The 15,928-nt window shown below is 43.9% G+C and overlaps 1 protein-coding gene across 1 annotated transcript in view; it reads right to left on the reverse strand.

The window, feature by feature from the left end:
• Positions 1 to 15,928, reverse strand: part of ITPR1 (inositol 1,4,5-trisphosphate receptor type 1) — a 354,161-nt gene that overhangs the window by 27,655 nt on the left and 310,578 nt on the right. The window contains exons 54-59 of the mRNA XM_025375486.1: positions 13,457 to 13,621; positions 8,413 to 8,608; positions 6,640 to 6,732; positions 5,318 to 5,457; positions 4,662 to 4,827; positions 1,659 to 1,819 (exon numbers count right to left, since the gene is read on the reverse strand). Coding sequence (XP_025231271.1) covers positions 1,659 to 1,819; positions 4,662 to 4,827; positions 5,318 to 5,457; positions 6,640 to 6,732; positions 8,413 to 8,608; positions 13,457 to 13,621 — 921 coding nt within the window. The remainder of the gene's footprint in view (positions 1 to 1,658; positions 1,820 to 4,661; positions 4,828 to 5,317; positions 5,458 to 6,639; positions 6,733 to 8,412; positions 8,609 to 13,456; positions 13,622 to 15,928) is intronic.

Raw genomic sequence — 15,928 nt, forward strand, 5'->3', positions numbered from 1 at the left:
TTAACCCCCAGCCTGGCTTTTATCTGTAAAAGGGATAAGCCATCATCCTCATTCTGCAACTTGTGTCTTTTTCTCTCCACTCAGTGCTGATTTTTTTTTCTCCTTTCTTTCTGCTAATCTATGACCCTAGTGTCTTCATCCTCTCTTTCAAAACCTTTTTCAAAAGTTACGCCATGAACCTCCATCCATCTCTCCCCACCCCAGAAGTCCCTTCCTCCAGGTTCCCCATGGAGGGTAACTTTAACGACCAAATACAATACTAGAGGTGAGAGGACTTTACAAACCAAAGAGGGTCAACTGTATGTAAAGGATTAGCAATATTTCTCCTCATCATTCACACAACCCCTCTGAGAGTAATCTTAAGTAAGCATCTGTTTTGTCTCCGCTGTGAGGCTCTTACTACTTAAAGGGTGATTCCCGGACCAGCAGCTTCGGCATCTCCTGGAAGGTTGTTGGAAATGCAGAATATCTCAAGTCCTGGAAGTGACTGCTGAGTCAGAAATTGAATTTTAACAAGCTCCACAGATGAGTCACATGTACATTAAAATTTGGGAAGCACAGAATTCAACTCTAAGGACCTCAAAGGTGCAGACGGCACAGTATCTCCAGAAAGCCCTCCAAAGCCTAGGAGAGGCCTCTGTGCCTCTGTAATTGGGGTATTCAGCAAATACAACCACGTAACCGCTGCCCTGCTGGCAATAAAACTGAAAGCCTGGCTGCCTCTAGGCCTGTCAATGATGATACTTATCTGAACAGACCTGACTTCCAGTATCTTTACATAAAAAGCTTGAAAATTACATCTACATAAAAAGCAGGCTCCTTTAGCGTAAGTCATTATCAGGCCGAGCGCTCAAGTCCTTGGTAACTGGAAGGAGAGTTGGCCCCTTCTCCTCAGAGGGAGCCAGCGTGAATCACAAAGACTCGCTCGATTTCACAGTTCATGCTTCTCACTCCACTCTCCACCCCTGAACATTTTAATGATGCTTGAAAAGCACAGGTCTGAAAGGACAGCTGGCCTGGGACACCCACAGCGCACGTTTGGTATCTCGGCAAAACCTGCCTGAGAAGTGCTCTCTAACAGCCTGAAGCAGCTTCTCCCCTTCCTGGGACATAGTATCCACACTTCGCATCAGCGAGAAGATTAATTTGGAACTCAAATTCCTCCATCATATGATCACGTCTTAATGATCAGTAGAGTGTCTCCCAGAAAGGCAAGGCTGAGGGCAAACACAAACCAGGCTAATCACTTTGCCTCTAAGACACCTCTTAGAGAGTAGATGTTATTTAAAAAGAAGGGAGAAAAAAGCATCATCAAGAAAAGAGGCAGATTAACATAGCGACAGGAAATTGGGCTATGGAGTTTGATCCAGGTTAAAATCCCAGCCCCAGCTCCATGGTCACGTGCTAATCACACTGAGGCTCAACATTTCCCCCATGAACATAGGCTGATACCACCTGTCTGGTGGTTCTGAGGATCACTCGAGAGAACACATGAAGTTCACGGAGCACAGTGCCCCATCCGTGAGAAGGGCTCAGGCAACATCGGATGTTATTTTTCTGTTGTGCAGCTCCCCCATGGGCTGCCGGGGCCTTGCTCAGAGCTGAGAAGCCAGGCCAGTAGGCCCACCACCTTGCTCCCGGGAGGCCGTTCCACTCACCTTGATCATTTCCGCCACATAACTCTCGGGCCCAGTATATTCGGTGGAGTCCTTTACTTTCACCAGGACGATGAAGCACAGATAGTGCCACATGTTGTGTTCTTCCTTGATGTGTTCTTCAAAGGTAACAGTCTTGTTGTCAAACTTGTCTCTTTCCAAGCCTAAAAATTAGACAAAAAGCCCCCGGCCCCAACTGAGCAGTCTTGGTAAAGGAGAAAATCAGTAACAGAACTGTCAGTAGAAAGCGGGCTGTGGTTTCACTCCTGTCTTTATAAAGAGTCGGATTCTGTTGGCCTTGTAAGTGCATTCATGTTTACATTATGGCAGGAAAACACAGGCTGTGAGTCAGACAGACTTGGGTTTGAATCCCACCTCTGCCACTTAGCAGTTGCTGCTTCATCTCCACATGCCTTAGTGGCCTTGTCAGTGAATGGGACGACCACCGTCTAGGTTCCAGGAGTGTTTAGGGGTAAAATAAGAATGTGTATGACACACTCACACATTGCAGACAACCAGGGAGTGTGAAGTCCCTTCGCCCAGGTAAATGCCAAAATGCAGGTATGTTAAGGGCTTTTGAGGAAGCAGAATAAGGACAACAAGAACTTTAAACAAATTTTGAACTCTAGCTGGTAGGTTTATAATTTGAAGAGGCCTGGGTGGGCAATTCTAGTCTCTATGTATTCTAGGATTGATCAAATAAATATATTGAGGATAATGGGAGCTGGATTCCTCACTGCCTGAGAAAAGAACACAAATAGAGAAAGGGAGAAAGGATAAACCCTGTAATGCTGAAATGGAATTAAAGGTATCAGTATGAATTCATCGTTTTTCATACATATAGTCACAGATGTGTGCAGATACATGTGCTGTGTACACATACACACATATGCAGATGCATACACCTCTCCTCTAGATCTGTACCCTAATAAGCCCTGAGAGCAGCAGCACACCAACAGGAATGAGCACACTCAGTCCCCAGATCTTGGCTTCTAAATACCTTTCTTCAGTAAAAAGAACCAGGGCTCTTTGGAGAAATGGCTGATTCCGGGGATGGGTCAGGAAATGTATCAAGTGAGCCTACGCCTGGAATATGTAATGATGCCAAAAAAGTCAGAAAGTACATAGAAAATGAAGATAATATGACTAAACCCAGAAGCCAGCTGGAAAGGTGTCTCACTGGCCACATCTGAAGCAATTTGAACATCAAAATAAATAATGACAGTGAAAGATTATAGCCCATTGAATAAAATAAAAATCCATAAGTCCATGTTGTTACAAATACAAACACAGAAATATACACACATGTCAGGAGAAGAAAAAATTCTTTCTTACAATAAAAAGCCAATACAGAAATGTAGAAGTAATAATAAAAATTATCATTGGGCAACCATCATCATAATAGAGCCAGTCAAACATCATCAATGAATGCTGAAGCTAAGGGGTGAAAGTTTAAGGAATAGCAGGATATTTACAAAGTGTCTCTCCAAAAAACTAACTTTATGGAGTTACTGGAGAAACCTGGCAATTAGCACATTAACCAAATGATCAAAGTTAGTATCATGGCTGGATGCAGTGGCTCATGCCTGTAATCCTAGCACTTTGGGAGGCCAAAACGGGTGGATTGTCTGAGCTCAGGAGTTCGAGACCAGCCTGAGCAACACAGTGAAATCCCATCTCTACTGAAATACAAAAAATCAGCCAGTTGTGGTGACAGGCACCTGTAATCCTAGCTACTCAGGTGGCTGAGGCATGAGAACTGCTTGAACCCCAGGAGGCAGAGGTTACAATGAGCCAAGATATCAGTTAGGAGATGAACTGGCATTACAATGCCTCCTGATATGATGCAATGAGAAGAACACCACAGCATGTCTTCGATACTCCTGTGGAAAACGTATACCCTCAATCTTACCATGAGCAAACATCAGACAAACTCAGATCAAGGGACATTATACAAAATAATTGACCTATATGCTTCAACAGTGTCAGTGGAGGCTAATGAGGCATGGTGACTGCAGCCCCACAGGAGGTGGGATTTGCAAAGGATATTATTGGAATGAAGGATGAAATTTGAATAAGGTCTGTAGATGAGATAACAGTATTGGATCAGTTTTAATTTCCCAATTTTGATAATTGTACTGTAGATACACAAGAGAATGTTCTTGTTTTTAGGAAATGTGTACTAAAATATTTAGGGATAAGAAAGCATCACTGTCAGCCACTCACATTAGACAATGTGTGTGTGTGTGTGAATAAAACAAATGAGATAAAATATTAATATTTAGGGATTCTGGGTCAAGAGCATATAGAAATTCTTTGGATGTCTTTTCTGTAACTCTGAAATTATGCCAAGGCAAAAAGCTTAAAAAGGTTTTAAGGGGGCAAAAAGCAAAGAATTTAAGTCTTTAATGGGAAAATGATTTTTTTTAAGCATACATACCACTAGGAAATTTATATATTTAGTAGCCACATGATGAATAATCTTGAAATGATTACTCAGCAACCCAGATTCCTCCATGATTAGTTTACATTTACAAATATTTTCCTGTAGTTATACTGAAAATGATTTCTTTGGTGCCCATGTACCTCTTTTATGTAGCAGTTCACTACTTCTCCTCCCATGCCTACAGTGTGCCAGATTCTAGCTAGGAATTTTACATATGCTGTCTCTCCTAATTCTCACAATAATGCAGAGAAGGACATGTTATTGTACCCATTTTACAGATGAAGAAAGAAGGATTAAAGATGTTAAATGACTAAATGATGGTTACACAATTAGTAAGTGGTAGCAGCTCAATCAGACCCAGGTCTGTAAATACTTCCCAGCAGAATAAAGGCCAAGTAGAGCCTCACTCACTGCAGAGGGTAGAAGAGTCAAGAGGACGCAGCCGGTGCCCCCTCCTGCATAACCGGGCACGCACCCGCCCATCACACCCTCGCAGTCTCCACATGCCTCTGCCACGCTGGGCCTTCACACCCTTGCTGCAGCTGGCCAGCAACACTCACCACAGATAAAGCACGTGGTCTTCAAGATCTCTTCCTTCTTCTGCTTCTCACTCCTCAGGTCAGCAAAAGTGTCAATGATAACCCCAAAAATCAGGTTAAGAACAATGATGATAACCATGAAGAAGAACAAGAGATCATAAATCACTCTAGCAGCAAACAGGGGTTCCTGGAAAAGAGAGGTGTCTGAATCAGTCTGGGTCCCTTGTGACCCTTTGGTCTGCAGAGCCTGGGACACAGCTCAAGCGAGACCTCGTCTACTTGGGTAGAAATTAAACTGGGCATTAAACTTTTAAATTCAAAATTGCATCTCTTTTCATATCCCCTGTCTCAATTGTGATTTCTCCAAGTGTGGTGTGACACAGCCAGGAGGGATATTCGACGTGCGTTCAGGTGGATCAGGCCTAACCCTGATGGAAACAGTCCCTAAATCTACTGAACAGAGAGCCAGAGCTAACCCTTTCCACGCAGCTGATTTTGCGGCACCACCTCACATGATAGAGAGGAAAGAAGCCTGACGAGCTAGTTCCGCAGCTACTCAGCCCTACTCCCAGCTTTTCCTCTGTGTCTGCAGTTTACACTCAACACCACTGCATGGTGCTCCCACCAACCACCCCACCCGCCGCCTTTGCCCTTCCTTCCCCTTGGGATTAATTTACCTCTTTGGACGGCTTCCTGAGCACATCTCCTACTCCACCCCCGCTCCGCAGCCCGTGACTCAGTACAGTGACAATGCACATCAGCAGCGTCTCACATGTGTGCTCTTTATCCTGTTCCGTTTCTTCTGCAGGGACCAGCTCTGTGAACATGGCAAGTAATAACAGACAGAAAACGTGAGGGGAAAGGAGAGACCGGGATTTTGAAATTCTGTTTCCTGAATGCCATCTTACCAGGCACACGAAAGAATAAAATTAAGGAATCAAGAGCCAAGTACTTTCTTTCAAAAGCTAAAGTCATCTGGGGCAACTCTGTTTTCATCACTAACCCCTGCTAATTTCTCCAGCTATGGTAGTATTGCTCTCCCTCTATGGGATCTAAAACATGCCCTGTCCTTTTCAGGTTTTAAACCCCAGACCCAGCTGCAAACAGTCTTTTCATGTTAGATGAGTTGCTTCACAACTCTGAGTCACAGGCATCTTGTCTCTCAGATGAGGGTTATGCCACAGGACCCAAATTCCTCACTGGGGATGATGTGAGGACTAAATCCAGGGATATTTCATGGCAGGGCCTCTGGATAAACTGCTTTACATTGGAGGCTGTTCATTTTCACTGGTTTATGCAGTAAGAGCCATGCCTTGCTGTCTGCCTCATTCCTTTCTCCAGCTACAGAAGGGTCTTGCTAAAACACAGATTTCATTACTCATCTTCCAACAACCCCTGACCATCCTCTGGATGAAGTTTAGCCTCCTAAGCCTGACACAGAAGACCCTTCATGATCTAGCCCTTTGTTTGTATCTGTGGCTTCATTTCTTGTTACTCTCCTTCCTTATAATCATTATCTCCCCAAACTTGCTGTTTTTTTCTTTTGACCTTTAAAGCCTTTAGATGTACTATTCCCTCTCCCTGGCATATCAAGAGTCTTCTGTTATAGTTTGGGTATCACTTCCTTGATGATACGCTGACCGCAGTAGCAGGCTGGGTGCCTAACTTCTGTATTCCATCCTTATTCCCAGCATTGGGCAACTCTCTAGCAATCACCATTTGGCCTGCCTGCACCCTCCACTACATTGCTGTCTCTTAGAGTACACCACGGTCCCTGGCAAACGGTGGGCACTCAGTATAAATCGGCTGAATCACATCAGATCTTTTCTTCATGTGTAACCTTCTTTTCCCTTTATCTCCCTCCTCTCTCTCAGTCTTTCCCTTTGCTATAGCCTTACTCCTGAGCAGTAAATTTAATCTTCTTCCAACATCACCTGCATCAGTTAAGCCTCTGAAGGAATCCGATATTAAGATGGGGCTTACAGTTAGGAGGTCCTACCTTCTTTGGGTGCAGGAGAGGAGCAGTTCTCCCCACTCTCCACCCTACACACATCGGAGAACAGGAACTCGCTTGCCAAACTCTCGCCGGTTTCTGGGAGAGAGAAGGAAATTTTATGATGAACAATCTGGCAGCATATGGTTAAAATGTTTGAAGTCCCCAATTCACGGCTGATTAAACAATTCTTTACATAAATAACACCCTAGAATCTTGCATATAAATTCAAAGCAGAAATGCAATTTACACTTTCATTTGGTGATCTGGATGGGAAAAAAGCCAAAAATGTCAATTCCTGTAGGCTTACTAGAAATATCGCACTTAAATAGCACCTCTCCAACTTTAAAGACAAACAGCTGAAACTCTTAGACAGATACTACTGAACGTACAGACTCCAGGAAGATTTATACCAAGTCTGCACGAGAAGCATCAACAGGCATTCATAGAAATCCAAGGTCCAGGCCAGTTTAGTCCACAACTCTAAGATGGCTGGCAGTTTAAGTGTGACTTAGTGTCAACTTGGGAGGCTGGAGATACATGCCAAGAACACAGCCTTTGGGAGGGAGAGCACAAAGGTTGGCTGGCTCAGTCAGCCACAATGATTCTAGTCTGTTCCTTAGACTCAGGGGATGAAAAACCAGTAGTATTTCACTAAGTAGGGCCAACTATTGTAACTGAGAGAAAAGGGCACTTGGGTATCAATAAAGTATTATGGTCAGTTTTTTTCACTCTCAAAATTGGAAATCTCTTCTGTTCTTGCTATGTGTAAAAATAACGAGCTCACTGTAAAACCTGCATATAGTAAAAAAGCCCCAGAGAGCGAGCTGCTGCTAGCAGTCTGGAGGTATAATCATCCATGTTTTCATATATGGATATGAGCTTTTTAATTTTTAAGAAGACCGGGCATGGTGGCCCACACCTGTAATCCCAGCACTTTGGGAAGCTAAAGCTGGGTGATCGCTTGCGCCCAGAAGTTTGAGACCAGCCTGGGCAACATGGCGAGAACCCATCTCTACAAAAAATACAATTAGCCATATGCAGTGGCAGGCGCCTGCAGTCCCGGCTACTGGAGAGGCTGAGGCGGGAGGATTGCTTGAGCTCGGGAGGTTGGAAGTTGCAGTGAGCTGAAATCATATACCACCACACACCAGCCTGGGAGACAGAGTGAGATCCTGGGTCTCAAAAAAAAAGAAGACATACATGCGATCCTACTGTAGTTATCCTTCTGCCATTTCCAGCTATATCTTGTGGGTATTTTTCCATGGAGGTTTATAAAGATGTACCTATGTGCAAGGCACCCCACCTCATGGATGTACCATGATCTGATGACACACCCCTGAACATTTAGACTGCTTCCAACTGTACATTGCAGCGAATGTTCTCCCAAATATGTCTGTTTCCACATGCACAGTCAGCAGGCTTGTTTCTCTTTATGTATAGATGCCTAGAAGTAGATTTACTAAGTTAAAGGGATGCATACTCCAACGCTCTCAATATATACGGTCACTGCTTTACAAAAGCGTTGCATTACTTTAAAAGATAATGTTAGTGAATAAATAAATGTCAGATCTGGTCACTCACTCTTAGCATTTGATATGCCACACTGCCTTTTGAGTAAGGTGAGAATGAAGATCTGTATTTGAAATTCACACTCTACGTGTTAGGGAGATACAATGGGGAGACAGCTGCATTACTAAAGTCCTTATTTTCTTTAGTTCAGTTATAATCAGGAAATAATCTTTTAACATTAAAAAGATCAGAAGATCCCAAACCCACCTGGAACAGCTGTTTCATTGGGCAGCCTATCTACTTCCAAGATAAAGTCATCCTTGAAGAAAAGATAGCCCACTATTGAGAACAGGTAAACAAGGATCAGAGCCAGAACTGCTGTCAGGATGATGGACCGTCCATTGCGAGTGACACTTTTAATGACATTAAGCAAAGTCTCTTCTCTGTACACTAAATCAAAAAGCTTTGAAGACAAACAAAAAGAATTTTAAGAAGCCTTGATGTTACATGTACATCACTATCCCATAATGAAAACTTGGTTTATAGAGCATTTACCCTCTTAGAAACTCAAAAGCATTACACATGATCTTAACACTGAACATCTTCCCTGGCTTCACAGTGAAACGGAGATGGTAAAAATGAGGAAAAATAAACACAGAAGAGGGAAGCAGGAAACAATAGCAATTTCAAGTAGTATCCAGAGCCATTTAGAGGGCCTGGAAATAGAGAAAATACATGCTTGTGCCAATAAATTTCAGAGAGAAAGGAAGAGGAAAGTGATGAGGGTCTTGGCATCCATTCATTTAGAAGGTACTGAATTGAGTTTCTATGAAGAGCCAGCCACCCTGGTCCCTGCCCTCCTGCAGCCAAGTGTCTGCTGGGAAGGCAGACATACTACAAGCCAGCATCAGTGGCAAGAACTCTGGACTTAGATATAAGTTCAAATCTTAGCTCAGCTACTGTCCACCATAGGATCTCAGGCTAGGCACTTTCATCTTCCCCTCTGAGTCTCCATTTCCTCATTTGCAAACTGGAGGATGTAGAGTTATTATGAAGAATAAGTAAACCACATACGCACAGTGCTTAGCACACTGGCATACATATGTTGAGTAAGTACAATAAATAGTAATTATTAATTTCCTAATCAAGAGACTGGGGCAGGGTCACATAGCTAGTATATCGCAGGGACATTAGTGGTGGTAACACTGTGAGGGTAAGACCCCTGCAGGTCACAGTGCATTCACAATCCAGGCTTGCCCTCTGCTAAGGAACCTGCTGTTTGCAAGAAGTTGGCTTCCTGAGGAATGGAGGATCCCTGTAGGTACATATAGGTATGGGAGGATGATGGCTAGTTTTCCAAGAGCTACAGTCACAGATACTTGGCTAGGAGAATGGTGGGGAGTGTGGGGAGAGAGCTCTCTGAAGTTACTCTTAGACCTGAGGCTAGTTTTTAGCATGGCCTCTGGCTGCTGTCTAATCTTGTACAGAAGGTTTGGTCTCCAATGTGGCTTTGGGGTGTGACTGCACCATGAAGTGAGTCAGGGGACAGGGTCAAATCCTGACTCTGCTTTTAATTTGCTGCAAGATGTCGGTCAAGCCATCTAAGCTCTCTGGTTCTGTTTCCTCATCTGTAAAATAAGTGGACTGAGACAGCTGATCTCTGAGTCCCTTCCAATTTAGAATTTTACATCCGAGGTCATTTTCTGGTTGATTGGCTTTTCTGCCTCCTTAACACCCATCTGTGTTCTGAGACTAGTTCTGTGAAAGGCATTGGGTAGAGTAGGATACTTCAAGGGAAGCAAGGAAGAGGCGTTTAGTCAATACAATACAATACGACAGAAGGCAAAGTGTTGCTGTTAATGTTGGTTAAATATTTTCCAGTAGCTCAATATAAAGCGGCAAGTAAGGGCAACTTCAGACAACAAGCAAATGATACTTGTCTTCTCTTGTTAAGGACTGCAGAGATTATACAGGCTCCAAATCATTGAAATGACAAGCAATTTTTTTCTTTTCACCCATCTGTAATTTGTGATTTTAAAACATTCAATAAGTATTATTTGTATAAAAGAAAAGCTTTCTTCTAATTAGAAAATTATACATGTTCAATGGAGAAAACTTGGAAAAGAAAAAAGAAGTCACAAATAATTCACCATCTAGAGACATTTGTTCAATAGCTTAATTCCTTCTGGCCTTAAAAAAATGCAATTTATAGATACATATTGTTTACAAAAATATTAGACCATAATACTGGCACATAACCAGCCTTTCACCAAGCCATCAGGAACATTTTCCTGTCAAAAATGATTACCTGGTATTTCACTACATGGGAAAAACATGATTAACATAACCAATATGTTTTTTAAAAAGTCAAGATGTTTCCAATTATATGTCGTAATAAATAATGCTGTGAGGAACACTTCTATACATGTCTCTATACATGCTCATCTAGTTATTTCTTTTCGACAAATTTTTGGAAATGGAGTATTTGGGTCAAATGGTATAAGAGAAACATTTTGCCTACTGCCTTCAGAAAGGCAGGATCACTTTACATTCACCACTAGTAAAGAATCATGCCCATTTTACCCCACTCTCACTAGTACTGGGCACTATCAGGCTTTTCAACCTTTACTAATGTCACAGGTAAAACACGGGATTGCGCTGTTTTCGTTAGCGTGTCTTTGTTTAGCACCAAGGATGAACCTTTTTGCATGTTTACTGACCATCTGGATTTCTGCTTTTGTTAACTGCCTGCTTATGAACTTTGCACACTTTCATCTCCAGGTGTTAATATTTTTCTAAGGACACAGCTTTAATGCAGGCTCAAGACCAGGGCCAGCCAGTCTTTGGGGGGTGAGGGGGGGGCGGCAGTTTAATTAGGCCACCAGATTACCCTCCCTGCCTTCTGGCCTGCTAGCATGGAGGCAGCTCTCCCAACCCTAGAACACATGGGTGTTCCCTGCTGAGGTCTCTCTCCTTTTATAGGCAGCCCAATTTCTTTTGGTTGCAGCCTTTCCTTATTAGTAGAATCATTTGAAGTGTCAGTGTTTTCTGGTTCTTACCAGACACATTCAGGACTGCTTTGATACCAAAAGGAGCATATTACTTGAAGCTACAAACAAGTCAAGGTCCACACGGCTTAGAAAATCCCCCCTGAAGCAAAGGAGAGGCATCCAACCACAATCTAGTCTGATCCTATTGCATTTCCTAAAACTGAACTGAGGTAGCATCATCAGAAGCTGAGAGTTACTCTTATCTTTCTGTGATAAGTTAGAGACTTGAAAGCACAGATGCAAACTAGAATGTGAAATGCCAGTTTCACTGATGCAAGGACTTTTTCACATGCTTGAATAAAAGGCAGTGTCAACTTGGGCATCAACAGAGTTGTGTGACTCTGAGCAAGTTACCTAACTTCACCAAGCCTCAGTTTCCTCAGGTGTAATTGGAAGATACCATCTACCTCAAAGGTGGTAGTGAGAGCGTGTAGAGAAGAGTACAGGGTGAGCACTCATGCAACAGCTGTCCCTGTGCTGTGCTCCAGACTGTGAGACCTATGAGGGTAGGGACTGTGTTCCTCTCACCATTATGTGCCCTGCATCAGGCACTGGCACTGGCCTGCATTGCAAGTCATGAAAAGAAGAGGACTCGAATGAACAGAAAAGAAGCAAAGCCAACTGGAGGCAGATTGGAGGAAAGGGCGAAGCGTCTACTGGGGCGAGGTGGCGTTGGCCAAAGGGGAATCTCCTGTCTCTTGGGAGAGACTCCTTGGCAGAGATGAGAGAGACCACCAGCTGAACTCTGCCACCCTGCCAAGGGAGGACAGGAATTTGTTGTCCAGGGACATGACGGCATGAGACAGAAAGTTCCAGAAACAGACGTAAGTCTCTAAAGATTTCTGATACAAAGTGACCAAAATAGGCCACATAATGGGAATCACAAGTATATCCTGAGACCTCTCTGCCTAAAACCTCAAAATATAGCCAGATCTATTTTAAGATGAGGGAAAAGAATCCATTCCCTTTAGCCTGCCAAAATCCACCCCTAATGGAATGAGCTAATCCTAGTGATCTGAACGGTGAATTCCTTATGGTGTTTTGGACGGGGGAAGGAATATAGAATGACAAAGACAATAATAATAGCTGGCAATCGTTCGGCAGTGCTATTCTAAGACGCTGACCTGAACAGCTGCATGTAATCCCTATGACGGCCCTGTGAGGGAGATACACTGTTCTCATTTTGCAGATGAGGAAACTGAGGCACAAGGCAGTCAAGTACGTTAAGCAAAGGGAGCATCTCACACAGTTGCATTTTGTGCTTTCAAATCTCTAACCTGTTGCAGAAAGATAAGGGTAACTCCCAGCTTCTGAGGATGCTGCTACCTCAGTTCACTTTTAGAAAACGCAATAGGATCAAACTAGATTGTGGCTGGATGCCTCTCATACATGCTTCGGAGGGATTTTCTAAGCACCTCCCTGAAGAGCTTTCCTTGCTCTGCCTTTTGCAAGTCCCTCCCTCTTTGTAAGTCAACTCTGAGGCCTTGATCATTTTTGTCCTCACAAATATTTTAATATTTCTAGGCTCTTTACGGTGTTGCTTGCAGATAGGTCAATTTTATGCTTCCTGTCATTTTATGTAGGCACAAGAAAATGGTTTCTTATCTACAACGCCACAGGTCTAGATTCCCTCTAACTACAGGAAAGTAAGCAGTTATTTGATTTGTAATTTAAAAACCTGCTCAGGAGGAAGGTGATGGAACCAGCTTGTTTAATAGACTGTCAAGACATTAAGCACTTGGCTCATTTCGGAACAAAGTAACTGCTACTGAAAGGGTCTCCTGGACCAATAAATCTACTAAGCTCATGATCATGAATCCTGGGGCTTCAAAACTGGCTCCTACTCTTATGGTCGCTACATGTGTTCACGAGAAATGGATTCCATGAGAACTGTTGGATGACAGCCTCAAAAACACTCCTCTTGTTGTAAGTGCTGGCTGAGTCTAAGAAGTAAAGAAAAACGAAGGTGCATGGAGAGGAAACATCTGAACCTACTGCAGGCATTTTCCATTACTGAGAATTAACAGATTTGGACTGCACAGTACACAGTGCAGTTGTGCGACTCTTGAATTCCTGGGCTGACCCAATTCCTGTGGAGCTTTCCTCTCAGATCCCCCAAAGGTTGCAAACTGTGGAGCTTCAATATTGATGGACCAGGAACACCAATCACCATTAAAAGGAAGGGTCTGTGATGAGAGAGAAGCCCTAGGACCCTTTCCTAGTTTCCCCACACATAAAATATTTCCACACCAGGTACTCACCAGCAGACTGTAGAAGAATTCATGGACAAAGAGCCCCATGGCACAGATCACCAGATACAACAAATGATAGAGGAACTCAACATCCAGAACCATGGCTCGGTAGCCTCTTGTGAACGTCCCACAGTTGCCCACAAAGCTCATTAGAAAGATGATTTTATTGCATACCTGAGAACAATGACAGGACCAGTCAGATGGCACGGACTGTGCCCAACTCTTCATGAGAGCAAAGAGAGTGTCTCACACAGACGTATTTCAGTCACCATGCCCAAACAAATGCTTCCTTTTCCACCTGGTGCCCACCAAACCCACCAAGAACTATTTGCAGATCTAAGTCATTTCATTACTTTGCTTTTCAGGCATATTACAAATTACATGGTAGTGAAATAACTTCATGTGCAACAGTAATCAAGTAGCATTTCTCTATGGCAAAAACAAAATTAACACATACTGAGATTATGATTTTCAAAATGAGATATGAATCATTTCTAACATTCTTATATGAGTTAGTCAAACACAGAAGTCACCTCAATCCACGAACCCTGTGATCAGCATGATCAAAAGCATTTTCTGAACTTGCTACATTCTAGGCAGTGGAAGGTGGCAGTTGAATGAGCAGTGATCAGTTCTTGCCTTTCATTGCTCCTAAGTCCACAGGGAAAACAAGAATTTTCTTGGGGGAAGAAACATAAGGGACTCCAGGATGAGTTCTATTCCCCTGCCCTCTCTTCTGGGAATAACTTCTAATTTCCCCTCTGAGTAGCAGTCTTTGAGGTCTGGGTGGGACTCCAACCTGGCCATCACAATACTGTATTCCCCTGGGTACAATGACTGGTTTAGAGAGAGACACAGGACCAAATGGAGCCAATGATGTCCACTGAGCTCTTTCTTGGGATTGCAGCAAAAGGTAATTTTGTTCTTTCCTACCAACCTTGGACCTGAGCAGCTGTAAACTCTGGAGATGCCACATTACCAACACTGAAGGCACCACCAGCACTGGGGACACAGAGCCAAAAGATGGCAAGGAGGAACTGGGCCCTGAGGACACTGTCTGAGCCCCTGTATCAGCTGTGCCTGAAGCAAGGCTCTTGGTTTCTTGGTCAAAATGAACCAATACGTGTTCTCCTTTGCTGAGGCTAGCATGGATTAGGTTTTCTGGTATCTGCACCTGAAGGAGTCCTAACTGAACTACTGTGCGATATAGTCCCACCTTTGACAGAAACCCCAATGCCTGGAAGTCCATCTCTAGCAATATGTTGACAGAAAAACTTGGCTCAGGAGGAGGCCAGAGAGGAGCCTCTCTGGATGCACTTGGTAAAACCATCTTCTGCTACTCGAGCTCCCTCGGCCACAGGTGCGGGGGAAATACTGCCAGTTAATCTGGTAGGTCGGTGTAAGTGAGCTTCTCGGCAATCAGATAAGCGAGGAAGCCGACACCCACAGATCGCTGCTGGCTTTCTCAGACAGGCTAAGCATTCAATCTGCCAGTTTTTTCCAAAATTCTAACCTTTGCTAGTGGAGGGGCTTTCATAGGGTGGGAAAGTAGCACTGACTGTGGATGATCCATGATGATGTGGTTTCAGGGAGGGGCAGATGGTGCCCTGGGTGACATCACACATTACAGGACCTCAAACACACCCCAGCTCCTGCCATCTTAACAGGGTGATCCACTTCACCCGAATCCATTCTCCCCTCTAACTTCTGCCCTAGTTTTCTCCATTGCTTCCCCAGGAAATAGCTGCTATTTGTGGTCTCAGCTTGCGGCTGGACTCTGCTTGTTAGTTTGAGATCTGGCTCCCATCCCCACCTCTCAACAGAGGCAGCTCATGTGAAGTCTCAAGGATTCTGCGCACCCAGCAGTCTTCCTGTCTGCTCTTAGCATCTTTCCCAGCTCCCTGCAGTGTGACCAGGCTCCCACCGCACCCTGCTTACCACTCTCCCAGCTGGGCTTCAGGACCCTGCCTTCTCCTCCAGCTCTCAGAACTCCAATGTTCTTTCTCTGTCTCTGTCCACAGCTACTTTCCCTCTCCCATACATTCCATGTGGGTGCTTCTCTTTTTTAAAATTCACTCTAAGCCCGGTGTGGTAGCTCACGCCTATAATCCCAGCACTTTGGAAGGCCGAGGAGGGTGGATTGCCTGAGCTCAGAAGTTCGCGACCAGCCTAGGCAACACGGTGAAACCTCATCTCTACTAAAATACAAAAAATTAGCCAGGCATGGGGGCACGTGCCTGTAGTCCCAGCTACTTAGGAGGCTGAGGGAGGAGAATTGCTTGAACCCAAGAGGCGGAGGTTGCAGTGAGCCCAGATCACGCCACTGTACTCCAGCCTGGGTGAGAGACCGAGACTCCGTCTCAAAAAAATATGTAAAATAAAATTCACTCTAAATAATTATTTATTATAGCTGTTTGCCCCCCACCCCAGCTCATGTTGTTGTAAATGGTAATTAATTCTTAGCTGAGTCTTTCCCCAACC

Source organism: Theropithecus gelada, chromosome 2 (assembly GCF_003255815.1).
Source record: "Theropithecus gelada isolate Dixy chromosome 2, Tgel_1.0, whole genome shotgun sequence".
Taxonomy (NCBI): Eukaryota; Metazoa; Chordata; class Mammalia; order Primates; family Cercopithecidae; genus Theropithecus; species Theropithecus gelada.